Source organism: Lupinus angustifolius, chromosome LG01 (assembly GCF_001865875.1).
Source record: "Lupinus angustifolius cultivar Tanjil chromosome LG01, LupAngTanjil_v1.0, whole genome shotgun sequence".
Taxonomy (NCBI): Eukaryota; Viridiplantae; Streptophyta; class Magnoliopsida; order Fabales; family Fabaceae; genus Lupinus; species Lupinus angustifolius.
Window position 1 is genome coordinate 2,246,757 of NC_032009.1, and position 15,137 is coordinate 2,261,893.

The 15,137-nt window shown below is 34.0% G+C and overlaps 3 protein-coding genes across 4 annotated transcripts; 1 reads left to right on the forward strand and 2 right to left on the reverse strand.

Annotated features, from left to right (window-relative positions):
- On the forward strand, nucleotides 957–4,460 carry LOC109346451 (transmembrane 9 superfamily member 10-like). Its single transcript, XM_019586018.1, has 7 exons — nucleotides 957–1,365; nucleotides 1,885–2,049; nucleotides 2,140–2,249; nucleotides 2,341–2,449; nucleotides 2,530–2,642; nucleotides 2,752–2,902; nucleotides 3,007–4,460. The coding sequence occupies exons 1-7, from the start codon at nucleotides 1,246–1,248 to the stop codon at nucleotides 4,162–4,164; spliced, it is 1,926 nt and encodes a 641-aa protein (XP_019441563.1). The 5' UTR covers nucleotides 957–1,245; the 3' UTR covers nucleotides 4,165–4,460.
- Nucleotides 5,149–9,192, reverse strand: LOC109346459 (signal recognition particle receptor subunit alpha-like). Of its 2 annotated transcripts, XM_019586037.1 has the most exons (10): nucleotides 9,105–9,192; nucleotides 7,934–8,948; nucleotides 7,038–7,122; nucleotides 6,829–6,924; nucleotides 6,566–6,718; nucleotides 6,369–6,476; nucleotides 6,147–6,266; nucleotides 5,762–5,887; nucleotides 5,583–5,666; nucleotides 5,355–5,480 (listed from the first exon to the last, which is right to left on the reverse strand). In XM_019586037.1, exons 2-10 carry the CDS (start codon nucleotides 8,932–8,934, stop codon nucleotides 5,355–5,357), a joined length of 1,899 nt encoding a protein of 632 aa, XP_019441582.1. In that variant the 5' UTR covers nucleotides 8,935–8,948; nucleotides 9,105–9,192. The 2 variants fall into 2 exon arrangements, with proteins under 2 accessions (XP_019441574.1, XP_019441582.1); XM_019586029.1 differs by lacking the exon at nucleotides 9,105–9,192 and having other exon boundaries at nucleotides 5,149–5,480; nucleotides 7,934–8,934.
- On the reverse strand, nucleotides 10,213–14,040 carry LOC109346483 (nucleoid-associated protein At4g30620, chloroplastic-like). Its single transcript, XM_019586069.1, has 7 exons — nucleotides 13,846–14,040; nucleotides 13,326–13,480; nucleotides 11,529–11,629; nucleotides 11,395–11,434; nucleotides 10,983–11,054; nucleotides 10,559–10,615; nucleotides 10,213–10,470 (listed from the first exon to the last, which is right to left on the reverse strand). Exons 1-7 carry the CDS (start codon nucleotides 13,934–13,936, stop codon nucleotides 10,396–10,398), a joined length of 591 nt encoding a protein of 196 aa, XP_019441614.1. The 5' UTR covers nucleotides 13,937–14,040; the 3' UTR covers nucleotides 10,213–10,395.

A 15,137-nucleotide genomic window follows, 5' to 3' on the forward strand; every position in this document is an offset into this window, starting at 1 on the left:
TTAAGTTCCATCATAATCAATTTTTTTTGTTGGTACTACAAATGGTCAATAATAAACTAATCTATTTAGGAATTTTTGTGACTACCTTTCCCAATAAATGTTACTCATAAAAATTGAACTTAACATTTTTACTATACTCTCATCTGTATATCATTATATTTTTTTGGTAATGGTATATCATTATATGTTATATATGAATGCTTTTTTTACAGGTTAGATGGGGTGAAAAGTTTCATTTTTACTGCCACAACCACAATAGCATAAAGGAGTCCAAAATTGGAGGATAGGAATCATGTTTACACTTGGGAGCCATTTCTATTTATAAAAATTGCAGAATATGTTGATTAGTATGAAAACATTTGGTACAGAGCTTTATGAATGAACAGTATAGTTCACCATTTACGATGTAACTATTAATGAATCCATCAAGAGGCCATTGGTCCAAAACCCATATATATAGCATAGAGTCTTGTTAAATGTGTCCTGAGGACATTTATTATAAAATGCAAAAAACATAAATTAGACATTGGAAAATCAACTTCATCATTTCTATAAATTACTCATCTTTTCTCCTTTTACCATAACTCAAATCTAAATAAATATATTTCTTGGATCCCTATCCATCAAATTTATATTTATAATTTTATATAGAGAATATAGAGATGAGATATTATTCAATACAATTTGAATTTTATTTATTGAGTTATTTAAGAATCAAATATTTTCTATAATTACACTTTCAACAAATAAATGCTTATACAGTGCAAGTACACAGATACACTGCTAATTTTACTATTAACTATTAAAATGAACCAGTACATTTAGTTGCATTGGACATAATGCAACCGACACTTGTTTCCATTTTATAGTGAATTTGATTCATGCAGGACCGTCAAATTTAAATGCAACCACATTAATGAGTTATCTTATCATAATTTAAATTAAAATACAAAAAGAACAATAGTTATTTTTTGAAGTTAATGAGTGTAAATTTATTTGATCATTAAAACCATGTGATCAATTATATACCGCACACCATTCATAGATGCATGAGAGGGCAAGAACATCATCCAAAAGTGTCGCAAATTCTAACGTTTGTGTCCCAATTGCATTTTTTTTTATTGTATTCTGATATGAAAAGACAGAACATAACAGAAACAGGGTCACAAAAAATCAACAAAAACATAACATAACAGAACAAAGGTAAGAGATCAAGGGACAAAGGAGTGTCTTTGTTTGGCAACAATGACGATAAAGCTTATCTTTAATCACTCATGGATCTTTCTGTGTATATGCATTTTGCTCATTCCACACCATGCTACTTGTTTTTATCTTCCAGGTGTTGCACCAGAGGATTTCCAGAAGGTCATACTCATACATTTTCTCCTATTTTTTTCGTTAAATATGTATCCAATTCAAATATTTTCGTGCCAATTTGCATGTTCCTTCAATTTTGCATCGAACCCCATGTTATAATCTTGCTTTTATGGTTTATTTATTTATTCATTACCTTATTGGTTTTACATCTATGTCTGTTTCACAATATGTTCATTCTCTTTTGGTTTTTGCTCTATTTTCATTTACTAAGGGGATAAATAATTCAACTTGTCTAAACTAATGATGGGATTTTAATCACTGGTTAAAATAAGTCCTCAGAAATGGTAAGAGTATCCTAATGGTTTCATTAATCATGCAATAGTGTGAGTTTTAGGAATTGGATTTGTATTTTACTTTGCATAAGTATGTGTTTATCTTTATCATAATGCTATCCTAGCTCCTAAGTTTGGCTTTACTAGACATTTTCTAAGGTATTAAGCCTTCATAGTTGACAAATTATTCACCTGCTTTAATCATAACATGTGAATATATTGTCTCATGTAACAGGGAGATCTGTTAAGGGTGAAAGTGAACAAACTAACTTCCACCAAAACACAGCTTCCTTACACCTACTATTCACTGCCTTATTGTCGCCCCGAGCGCATTATTGACTCTGCAGAAAATTTGGGGGAAGTTCTTTGGGGTGACCGCATCGAAAACTCTCCCTATGTGGTTGGTTAAATATTCTAGATAAGTTATGACTTTCTATCTCCTGTTAGTATGTTCAATTGCTAAAACATTGAAACAATTTGATCATTCCAGTTCAAAATGAGAGAACCACAGTTGTGCAATGTTGTTTGTCGTATAACTCTTAATGCCCAAACATCCAAAGAGTTCAAGGAAAAGATAGATGACGAATATCGCGTAAACATGTGAGACACTAATGACCTTCAATTTTATTTAAACAACTTCGTATGAATAACGCAAGTGACGGAAGTACATTTTAACCTTGAATTGTTGCAGGATATTAGACAATCTTCCTTTGGTTGTTCCTATAAGAAGGCCTGATCAGGACTCTTCCACAGTGTATCTGCATGGCTTTCTTGTTGGTCTAAAAGGACTATATGTTGGAGTAAGTTCAAATTTCTCAACCATTGCTTTATAATCATTGGTGTGAATTCACTTTGACTTCTTGTTCTCAATTGTTGACAGCACAAGGAAGAAAAGTACTTTATCCATAATCACTTAACATTTGTGGTTAAGTACCATAGAGATCCACTGACAGAAGTGTCAAGGATTGTAGGCTTTGAGGTTAAACCTTTCAGGTTATATTATAATTCTTTTCTTACCTCGTGTCGTAAAACAGTTTTGTGCTAATCTCTTAACTTCATGTTTAATAATACTTGTACATTGAAATCATTCCTATAAATTCAGTGTAAAGCATGAATATGAAGGTGAATGGAACGGGAAGAACCGCTTAACTACCTGTGATCCCCATGCAAAAAAGATAGTCTCTGGCTCTGAATCTCCTCAACAGGTTGAAGACAAGGATGAAATTATTTTTACCTATGATGTCGAGTTCATGGTTAGTTGCCATAATTCACGGTAACCGAATTACTACACAGTGCCACTGAGGAATGGATTTTGATGTTCATTTCATTTTTAACTGTCTAGAATTTTACCTTGTAGGCAAGTGATGTGAAGTGGGCATATCGCTGGGATACCTACCTTCTTATGGCTGATGATCAGATTCATTGGTTCTCAATAGTTAATTCTTTAATGATTGTACTTTTCCTTTCGGGTATGGTGGCTATGATAATGTTGCGGACACTTTACCGCGATATCTCAAAGTACAATCAATTAGAGACCCAGGAAGAAGCTCAAGAAGAGACAGGATGGAAACTTGTCCATGGGGATGTTTTCAGGCCTCCATCAAACTCAGACTTACTCTGCATGCATGTTGGAACAGGTGTTCAGTTTTTCGGAATGATTCTTGTCACCATGATCTTCGGTGCCCTTGGATTTCTCTCTCCCTCAAATAGAGGGGGGTTGATGACAGTCATGCTCTTTCTCTGGGCACTTATGGGACTGTTTGCTGGATATTCTTCGGCACGTCTTTATAAGATGTTCAATGGAACAGAATGGAAAAGAATCACTCTCAGGACAGCCTTTATGTTTCCTGCCACTGCTTTTGCTGTATTCTTTTTGCTAAATGCTCTCATTTGGGGGAAGAGGTCTTCTGGCGCAGTGCCATTCGGAACAATGTTTGTTCTCGTTTTATTATGGTTCGGCATCTCAGTTCCACTTGTATATGTTGGTGGTTATGTGGGTTTTAGAAAGCCAGCAATTGAGCATCCTGTTAAGACAAGCAAGATAGCTAGGCAGATACCGGAGCAGGCTTGGTACATGACCTCGGTCATCTCGATTCTAATAGGAGGCATACTCCCCTTTGGTGCTGTCTTTGTTGAGCTTTTCTTCATTCTGACGTCAATCTGGTTACATCAATTTTATTACATATTTGGTTTCCTGTTCATTGTGTTTGTCATCCTCTTTGTGACTTGTGCAGAGATCACAGTTGTTCTTTGTTACTTCCAGCTGTGTAGTGAGGACTACCTTTGGTGGTGGAGGTCATTTTTGACTTCAGGTTCCTCTGCTCTCTACCTTTTCCTATATGCCACTTTTTACTTCTTCACCAAGCTTGAGATCACAAAACCTGTATCCGGAGTCTTGTATTTTGGGTACATGCTGCTTCTTTCATATGCATTCTTTGTTTTCACTGGTACAATTGGTTTCTATGCATGCTTCTGGTTCACAAGGCTAATCTATTCGTCGGTGAAAATTGACTGATAGTTTCCAATTTGTAAGTTAGTATGGGGTTCAGGCTCACTATTTAAGCACAAATTTCTAGTCTTGTCGATATAAGTTGTTTTAGAGTTCTGATTTTTTCTGTTCAGATGTGTTTCCCAAGTATTCATTGATATTCTGTACTCTTAGTATCATTATTTTTTAGTATCCTTGGTATTCTTCCTCTCCCCTTTGTATCAGTGAATATTTCTCATGGTTATGTGTGGCACATTCCTGAGAACTATTGTGTAATGACACTGCGATTCACTTATGTAATGAATTGGCCCTGAATCCCAAAGATGGAAATACATGTTCATTCGTTCCAAATAACCATTCTTGTACTTGAGACTTCTTTGTGAGTTATGACTTATCAGAATCATAAATGGCTCATAGTAATAATTATTTTGGTATAACAAATAAGTCATTTTCTTCCCTTCCTTTCAAACTCCTGTTACAATCCACATAATCATATGGAAAATTTGTAAAAATTTCGAACAAGTTGCAGACATTTATTCATTATTCGCACTAATTATTTGGACTACTTATTCAGGATATTCGCGTTTAAAAAAAATGGTATCATGAGTTATTTGTAAAATATTATTTTTATAGGCTATTATGAGTTTATAAAAATGTGTTATTCATATAAGAAATGGAAAAATTGAAATCGTACCCGCAAATTTAAGTAGAAGAAGATTCTTTCAAGGCCATTAACCTTGACAAAGATTTACTTATGATAAAATTGCATATGCATTTATCAAAATTTCTCAAATTTAAACTTAAATTATACAATTAACATACAGGAAAAATAACCATGAACCAACCACGTTGGCCGTGCAAAATATTTTAATACAAGATGCTTTAAAAGGGTTCAGATTTATTCCATGTTGCTGTTAGTCCTCCCAATTGTATAAAACGTTCTATATTAAGGACATGATTTTAAACAACAACAACAACAAAAACTAATGTAAGTTGAGAATGTGAACAAACGATCACAAATGTCAATGGTCTAAACATCCATTTTCTCGAGTGAATAAGTTGACAAATATAAACAAACCAAATTGCCTCCAAAATCAAAGCCAGGTAGTTTTGCTAATAAAGTAAAGGGATAAACGGGGATAATGAAGTAGGTCATCAAACAAAAACATTCATGAAAAGTGACCAGCCTTGCAAGGGAAAATAAACACTTAGTTCACTCATTTAAGGAGGGTCTTCACAATTGATTTGACATTGAGTTTCTTCAGGTCGGTATAAGACTGTCCGCAGCCCACAAACATGACCGGAGCTCCAGATATGTAAACCATGGAAAGTGCAGCTCCCACCTGACAAAAGGAAACATTGATGAATCAATAATATTTATCAAGAATATCCAAATGCTTTTCCAAAACTTCACTTCCTTGAAATTTTATCCAAATATGACATACCTTATCATCAATAGTGTCAAACTTTGTGAGCAAGATCCCATCTATCAATCTGGGTGTAGAAGATGTTGAGAGGTCGGCTAATTTCTGCAACGTTATAGCCAGTTCAATAACTGATATATAGAAAAAACAAATAATAAAAGTGAAACTGTAGGATGACAAAAATATTGAATATATCGAACCTGGTTGAACTTTGAAAGCTGATCAACTGCATCATTACCAACCAAAGCTTCTCCAACAAATAAGACCAGGTCAGGATTGTTAAGGTAGATGAGCTTTGACAGTGCTCTCATCAATGGTTCATTATCCTAAAAACCAGCAGTCACACATATCAGATTGACATGAAAGCATTGAAATAAACATTACCACTAAGTATCCAAATATAACAAAAATCCAAAGTCATTCAACCAATTTATACGAGGACAGTCCTGTATATACACAATTAATGCAAGGTTTACCGAGGAGTACTATGAAGCATTGAGAGGTCATGAATAGTAGAAGTCATCTAGTATTTAGTAGTCATAAAATCATTACACTCTTGACTAGAACACTAACTACAATAGTTACCTGCATACGACCAGCAGTATCAACTAGAACCACATCTGAACCATTGCGTGTAGCTTCCTGGATTGCTTCTTTTGCCACAACAGCAGGATCTTTCTCATAGCCCTTCTCAAATATAGGGATCTGAAAAGGGAAGTTATAAGACTATAGGCTTCCACAAACAGGTTTTGACATGGAGTAAGAATTTATGCATTAATCTTATAAGCAATAAAATCAAATATAAACCTGAAGTCTACGTGCATGGGTACGGAGCTGCTCAACAGCCCCAGACCGAAATGTATCACATGCAGCCATCATGACACTGACGTTGTGTTGCTGAAGCCAGTATGCAACCTATACACAATGGCACATAAATTAGAATATCTCCTTCTGCCCAACATATGAAATCTTAAATAAATTGGAGGAACATGATTTTCTGTCACCTTAGCTAGATTAGTAGATTTTCCAACTCCATTAACTCCAACAAATACAACAACATAAGGTTTCCTTTGCTCCTTGGCAGTATGCACATCTCTCAATATGTCAATAGAACGCCTAGGAGTTAAAATACGAACAAGTGCTTCTTCCATTGCTGCCTGTATCGATTTTTTGAAACATAGTACCAGTGTGAATGTTAAAAAAGTGTTTTTATAAATGGAAGCCAACATTAAATTAATATTGATAGGTTAACAAGACAGAAACAAACCTGCACTGTTGAAGATATCCTTGTAAATGAACCCAGTTTTTTGCCTTCAAGACTCGCTGCCACTGATTCACACAGTTTTTCAGCTATTTCCTCGGCCTAAAAGTGACAGACAATATTATTAGCTAGCTTAATAGGGTATAAAGTAGCCAGTGGATAGGCATCAAGATAGAGAAGGGGAACAAATAATGCTGTTGAGGATAAATACATACCACATTCTTGGTCATGAGCCTGTCCTTAAGAGCTTTCAAAGCAGGTTCCAAGTCTGACTTCTCCAAATTTGCCTTCCCTGCAATACTGAACTCAAGGATGTGCAGGAATATTCTTATTAGTCATTTCAAGGAAAAGCTAGAAATAGAAATGAAGTAGAAAATCATGAAATCAAATTAAAGTTTTTAAAGTGGGCAATCAATAAAGGAAATGCCCAAACAGTGGGATAAGCTTCAATCCTGTGAATACTAGCAAAAAGGAAAATGGAAACAGGACAGCATCCTTCGTTTTTACAAATCGAAACTTAATTTCACATGCCAGAGGGAGTGCTTTCAAGACCAAATATAACTACTTATTTTGTTTAATCCGTTTACCCTTTCTCCGATCAATTTATGTCCCACTCCCCAACCCCAACTCCTTTTCTAAATTCAGATGAACACCGAATAACATCGCAAATTAAATAAATGTACCATCTTGATGATACACGTATAGCTTAAGCAGTTCAGGACTCATGAATCATGATATATATGGAGAGTGACAAGAAAAAACTAACCAAGTTTCAATTAAATAGTATTTATGATATAATTTGTATTACTATTACCAAACTGCAGAAAATCATGGCTAGAACAATTTGATCATCAAGGTTATCTCATAGAACAGAAACAATGAGACAGACAACAAAATCTTCAATACAAAGTAGAACATCCAATGGGAAGCTATTCATTTTGCAGGATTTCGAGCAACATGGCATCAATCCCATACTATAAGGTAAACAACAACTCACTAAAGCAAGATATTTAAACAACCTAAACAAAAATCTGGACAAATGAATACAAGGCAATAAAGCAATCAAAATGCACTACATAAATAGTATGTTCCACTAGTTTAGTAGTGTTACCTCTGGAACATGGAGGAAAACCAACCCTTCTTTTTAGCATCAGGCTTGTTGTTCTTCCCGTCATCCTCATCCTCTTCAGTCTCACTATCACTGCTAAGAACCTCTTCTTTATCCATCATACTCTCCCCTTGCTCCTTAGCCAAAAAATCTACATTCCTATCCCCATCATCACCCACATGATCAGTAAAGTCCAGTTTGGGTTCCTGTTCACGGGGTGAATCATCCCAAACTCTATTTTTCTTTGTTGTCTTTTTCGCCGGCTCTGCCTTGGGGGCAACCTTAGCCTCTCCCTTCTTCCCACTCACACCTTTCGACCTAAGCTTCTGAAGTTTATTTACATCAAAAGCCCCAATGTTGGAACTTTCATTCTCTTTACCATTCACACTACCACTACCACTATTTTTCAAGTTAGCATCTTTAGCAGTTACATAATTACCATTGGAATGCCCATTTTCTAATTTACGCCCTTTCTTACCACCAGCATCATCAGCATCAGCATCTCCACCATCATTCTTCAAAGCACCATTACCACTCTTCCTACCACCAACACTTCCTCCTTCAGATCCAACCTTGTGATATTGCTTCTTGTTCACACCACCACCCAAAGAATTTGCTTTCTTCAAATCCTCGGCACGAGCCACAGCTTCAGCCTTAAGCTGTCTAAAAGTCTCATCAAAATCACCATAAAAGGTCTTGCTAGGATCATAAATCTGCGAGAATTCACGCTTCACCATCGCGAGAAGATCATCCACATATAACAGGTGGAGGATCCGTTGATAAACAGCAACGAAAACAAGGCCAAGGTCATTATGGAAGGTCCATTTGAGGGAGTAGGCTGCACCAGGTGCATCGTAGTTATACGAGGCCGCACCAGATCGCTCCTCAAGAAGACATGATCTAATCAATGTATCGATCGGTGAACCCTTGAGAGCGTTGCCGAATTCTTTGCAGCTCCATAGGATCAATCCTCCTCTTGTGAATATCAGTAACTGCTCTAACATCTTTCAATTATTACCCTATAAAAATAAAACAAATATAAAAAAGTAAATCTAGGAAATTTTCATATTAATTAAACCTAGAAATTCGATTGATATTGAGTAATCCAAATTGGAACGAAAAACAGAGAATTGTTAGATTTGTGAATTGAAGAATCGCAGGGAGAGAACAGTACCTGATGTTAAGCAAAATTGAAGTTACAAAATGAAATTAATTTTGAAATTAGGTTATAGGTGGTTTTGGGGAAAATGAAGAAGAAATGTGGGGGAAGGGGTATATCTGTCATATCCACACATATGAGACACGTGCTTCCGCCGCCGTTGACCAACAAATCATTACCATAACATCTAATAGAGGTCAAAACCAAAATGAATACATATTTGACAAAATTGCAAATTACCTTTTTAGGTTACATTTTAACATTTATGTCTTGGTTTATTTGCACTTTTACTTCATAGGTGTAGAGTATTTTCATTCAAAAGTTAATAATTATTAATGTATAAATAATTTATTGACAATGTAAAAAATCGTAAACTATAAAATATAAATTATTTTCTATTTAAGTTTCTATCTTGGTGTAATTTTTATTTTATGTGGAATATGTTACAATATTTAAGGTAGAAAAGATTGACCGACACAAGCTTCTTTGCCAAGCCTTCCCCATCAACTGGAAATCCAGTAATAAAGGCAAGGGGCGCAACGACAACTTTTATCCATACTTTCCAACATTAAAAGAAAAAAAACTAGTTACTAATATATCAAAATATTATTAAGTACACATTACTAAATGTTGATCATTCATGGCATTAAAAATAAATTAATATATCAAAATATTATTGATGTTAAGAACATTGTAAGATAAAAAAAGCTTGCATCAATTTCAATAAAAATAAAGTAACTTTGCTGAGGATTTAGTATTTTGCATATTCTATTTTGTAATAAAAAATTGCAATATAAATTACATATTTGGTAACCAACTTTCTTAGATTACAAAATTAAGAATATTACCCTCTTGTTTTACATGATTTTGTTAAATAGTACTTTACCTTATGTGTTTATCTCTAATTTCTTCATTTGATCAACATCTTATCTAAAAACTCAACCATCTAAGCATAATTTGCAGCTCTAAATGATAAATACAATTCCTCTTATAAATCGTCCAAGAGATATTTTTTCTTCTTAAAAACTAAATAATAATTTTGAAACAAAATAGGTAAGAACATGATAATATTTCCAATAATTGACCACAATGGTCCAATAATTGCCAAGATGAGAAAATAGGATGCATTGGATTCATTTTTTCAGCTTCACCATTCAACAAGTAACAGGACAAGGAATAAAGCAAAGGTTTAAAAAATGAACAAAAAGGTACACCCCTTCACTTCTAAATCATAGAAAATGGAGAAATAAACAATTCTGACATGGTTTTGTATGCAAAATTGAGGTTCATCTAATAATAATCATCATCACTTCAATCCTTCACTAAGCCCTGGTGGCATACCTAAGCTCTGTGCAAGATCATTCATCCTTTCCTTCATGGCCTGAAAACATAAACAAGTGTGTGTTTTTTTCTTCCAAATAACCACAAATGAATTACTATTCTTCCTGATCAAAATGATGTTTTTTTACCTGAACACTCTTCTGGTGTGCATCTTTGTAAGCCTCCGTGATTAAAAGCGAAAGTTTCTGCAACCCAAACATGTTTATATAATAAAAGTTAGTTATGTCAATATGTGGCCATGTGGGCATTCAAGGCCATACTTAGATAAATAAAAAATGTCAGATATGGGGGAGGTATGTTAGGCTTTCATTGAAGTGAATAATCTTATCAAAATTCCAAATTTAGGCTCTTGCATACAAATTTCTTTTAGAATTCTTTAATTATGCTGCAGAAAACACTTAGAGAATTTACATTTAGAATCTCAACATACTTGTTTCTGTTCTAAACGTCGGATCCTATTCACCACAGTCATGTAATTATCATAAAATTGCACATAATCTGACAGGGAAAAAAATGTATTAAATCATAAAATAACTTGAATTGTAAACTCACTTCTGGTCCCAATTCCATGGCAGCCTCAGTAATTTCTGTCCGTATAGGTTGCTGATTCCCAGATAGTGTTACCTAAAATATAAACTTCATTAAAGACAAATTAACAAATGAAATCAGATTACTGAAGTATTTACAACGTAACCCAACACATGACAATGATGAATAAAGCAAGAACAAAGAAATGATCAACAATTGTTACATGATACCATCCTATGACACACGCCCATCAAATGTATAGGCTATAAAATATTCATAACTCATAAGAGGTTACGTTTAAAAATTCAACCTTTCAACTTTCAAAAGGTACAATTTAAGTGTGAATTTAGTTACACTCGCCAAATCTTCTCGGAAAAGCATGAAAAAGTTTGTAACACACTGCATATGTGTGAGACAGAGAGAGCAAATATTGTACCTTTATTAACTCACCCTCACAGTAACCATCAAACTCTGCTCTGCATAACAGAACAAATACAAATAACTCTTTTGTGAATAACTTGAATAACTGAAAACAACAAAATCATAAATTGTTAAGCAAGAAAGCCATACACAGCAAGTTCTTTCTGTACTCGCACTGCTTCAACTTGGACAACCATTTGAGCCTTCTTCACAGTTTCGAAAAGATTTTGCATATTTCCAAGAATTCCTGCCTAAAACCATTCCAACATAACACGAAACCCATCAATTATGGATATTAGGATTAGTCACATACTCACATCAGATTGACAAACACACACAACAACAGCAACCAAACCTTTATCCCACTAGGTGGGGACAAACACACACAACAACCGATAAAATAAAATACTGCCTTCACAAGTTCGTATTCAATAGAGATTGTCTAAGTGTAAAATTAAAGCTTCGTTTATACAAAACCAACAACCAAACTCTATACCACTAGAGGGATTTGCTAAATGGATCAGCTGATGCCATTGGAGTCCACTAAAAATCAAATTTACAGTAAAACCATTTAGATTAAGGCCTTTCTTGATGGCTTCTCCAAAAATTGCTTTATAGGTCTTCCTTTAGCCCTTCTAACAACACTATCTTACATTTGATCTACTTTTCTCTATGACGCCTCTTTTAGTCTTGTTTTCACGTTCCCAAACCATCTCAGGAAAGTTTCCATCATCTTCTCTCAAAAAGTACTATTCCAACTTTTCCCTCAGTGATATTTGTTTCTAATCTTGTATTTCTTGTATGTCCACATATCCATTTCAACGTTCTCATCTTCACTGCACTTGTTTCCTACTCTCTAAGCTTAATATTCACAGCCATAAAGCAATATAGCTGGTCATTAAGTAGTAAAAGTTTTCTTTATGTTTGATAGGCACGTTGCTTGGATATATTTATATGGACTATGCTTCAATTCAAGCTTCTCTGGTAGAGTTTCCGGTCTTTTACATCCAAGGTGTTAAAAGCTGATCTGGCATGAAATTTTTAACTTGTTTACTCAAGAACTAGTTAAAAACATCAGGGACGCAACTTATGTATAATACCAACCACCGAAGATTTCTGATTTTTCAGAAGGTCTAAGGAAAACATCACAATGACAGTTGTTCCTGCAGAGTTACTAATCTACCATGTCACCCATGTATCACATGATCATGTACAAAAAAATTTAGAGTGGTGTTATGAAAAGGCCAATTTGGCCCCATAAATCAAGCCCAAGGTTTAGGCCCCAATGCTCGACTTAGCTGTTTGGATTCACTTAGAGCTGATTGGGCCAATGTCCTCACCACTCTGTGGCCATGTATTCTAGAACCTCCAATAGATAACCACACAACAAGATCAAGTAGGAGGAGATAACTATACTGAATCCAAGGATCTCAGCAACTAAAGATATCATTTTTACCAGTGCAACAATATTATCATATTTGGTAATAAAGTATTAGGGTGGACCACAGGTAAACCTAAGTTCTGACTCTCTTGAGCTTCCGAGTGTTTTTACAAGTAAGCCTCCGTGTTTCCATGCTGGAGTTATACGAAGAGGAGGAGATGACCGTGTTTAGGGCACACTACGGTGAAGTACACTTACTTCCAGGTATTTGTCCAAAACAAGTAGACTTTTTGTGAACAGTTTAAGTAACAAAGTTGAAAGAATTATCTGCTATCCAATTTAAGTTAATGAGATTGGGATTAAAAAGGAAAAAAAATGAATTCCTATAACGCTTCTGTCAAATAATATGCTAAAAGCAGAACACACATTTCAAGCTAATTACCATGTGAGTAAATGATTTAAAAATATAAACAGGTAGGAATATAGATATGAAAGCAAATTGGTAAAGCTGTGTCTATTCACATGTAACCATAACATTGACAGCATAGAAATCTAACTCGACTAACCTTTGAAGATGCATCATCACCTTTGTCTTTATTTTCTTTTTTACCTCCAAACAGGGCATGTACTCGGAAATATCTATGATGCAGTCGAAGTTTTTGACAACCACGGCGAGAAAAAATCTTCATATCAACTATATTTGCACTGGAGTTTAATTTACCTGTGTAATATCCAATCATGAATAACTTAGGCATAACAATATAATAGTAATAATCAAAATCATATATGTATACACCTTACATAACCCCCTTATCAATCTTGTCTTCATTTTGTTTATATTCTTAGTTATATGGTAAAATTAAGCTTGTGTTCCAATAGTTAGGTCGAGCTTCAAATTAAAGTATTGATTTAGAAAAATAAGAAACATTTCGAGCTTTCAACTGCTTCCAATAAGAATAGACCCATATGACTATGAATCTATGATAAACTAACAATTCCATAAAAAACTAAACTTTTAACAGAGATTGCAATTTTATTGAAAATGGAGGGAACCCAAATGAAAATTAATGGAGGGGAAAGACTTACAGAGAGGATTTGAAAAAGAGGGGAGGTTTTTGCGTTCGGTTGGTCCATGTATATCTGATAAATGAGCAGTTATGGAAAGTGTAGACGCCATTGTAAGAAGAAAATTGAAGTGTTGGGGTTTGATGGAATGAAAATTGGGGTTTGAAGGTGAAGTGAGAGAGGATGAGGGATTGTTTGGATAATGAAGTTTTTTTTGTATTAGATCTATTCACAGTGGACGGTGGAGAAGAAGAACACGTAGTCAAATTTCGATGTCTGAAATATTTAGTTGCCTTTTTAACACTTGTTCAAACAATCTAAAGTTTTTAGAATTTTTGATTTTCAAAAATAACATTTATAAAGACATATTTAATAAAGATTAGTTTTTTATCTATAAATTAAAAGACATCTTTTGTAATACTAAACAATTTTAAAAAAAATCATCAAAAAATAATTAAATTGTATTATATTATAATTTTTCATGATAAGTTTTGTACCCAATTAATACAACTCTAACATCATATAATGAAACTATATCTCTTCGTATTACGAGATAATTTATTTCCTTTAGCATGTAAAAATGTGACATGTGTGTTATTTTGTTTATTTTTAAAAATAATTTTATAGAAAATGAAAACATGACACATATCACGATTTTCACCACTAATAAAAGGAGATAACTTATCTCCTTATACCAGGAGATACTTCATTCCCTTTAAAAAAAAAAAAAAAAAAGAAGTTACCGAACTTAGTTATTAAAGCACTAAAAACAAAGGTGCTGGTAGTGGTGGTTGAGGTGTGGTAGTCATGGTAGAGGGTAGAGTACAAGGTGGTAATGGTGGTGCACATGATAGTTGTTACACACCAATTTCTGCATGATCATTACTCTTTTCTTTTAAATCTTATTAAACATCAAGACGAATATTTGCAACATTGTGAAATATATATTTCTTCCATCAACAGTTTTTATATTTTCTGAATAGAATGTTTTTAGGCTATTGAAATTATTATGTGATTACAACAAATCATAAGTTAAATAACTTATTTCCCTTATATGTTCTCCCAATGAAATAACATTCTTATCACTCATTTTAAAACAGGTGTGCTTCTCATCAAGCATTCAGCTTTCCATGACCATGACATGAGGAAGTAATTAGCTTTTCTCTTTGTTTCCAGCTTGGCTTTTCTCTTCAGCTTGACTTTTCATATTGTTAGCTTTTTTATTTAAGGTATAATATTATATTGTTAGCTTTTTAAGGCATGATTTTATATTGTTAGGTTTTTTATGTTAAAAATAATTAGTTGTTAGATAG

Coding starts and splice junctions, on each gene's coding strand:
- LOC109346451 (XM_019586018.1), top strand. CDS start 1,246: ATGACGATAAAGCTTATCTTTAATCACTCATGGATCTTTCTGTGTATA. Junction 2,250..2,340: donor GACGAATATCGCGTAAACAT/GTGAGACACTAA, acceptor GAATTGTTGCAG/GATATTAGACAATCTTCCTT. Junction 2,643..2,751: donor TTTGAGGTTAAACCTTTCAG/GTTATATTATAA, acceptor CTATAAATTCAG/TGTAAAGCATGAATATGAAG.
- LOC109346459 (XM_019586029.1), bottom strand. CDS start 8,934: ATGTTAGAGCAGTTACTGATATTCACAAGAGGAGGATTGATCCTATGG. Junction 6,267..6,368: donor CCCATGCACGTAGACTTCAG/GTTTATATTTGA, acceptor TTCCCTTTTCAG/ATCCCTATATTTGAGAAGGG. Junction 5,888..6,146: donor ATACTGCTGGTCGTATGCAG/GTAACTATTGTA, acceptor GCTGGTTTTTAG/GATAATGAACCATTGATGAG.
- LOC109346483 (XM_019586069.1), bottom strand. CDS start 13,936: ATGGCGTCTACACTTTCCATAACTGCTCATTTATCAGATATACATGGA. Junction 11,435..11,528: donor GTACAGAAAGAACTTGCTGT/GTATGGCTTTCT, acceptor TCTGTTATGCAG/AGCAGAGTTTGATGGTTACT. Junction 11,055..11,394: donor GTGAGGGTGAGTTAATAAAG/GTACAATATTTG, acceptor TTTATATTTTAG/GTAACACTATCTGGGAATCA.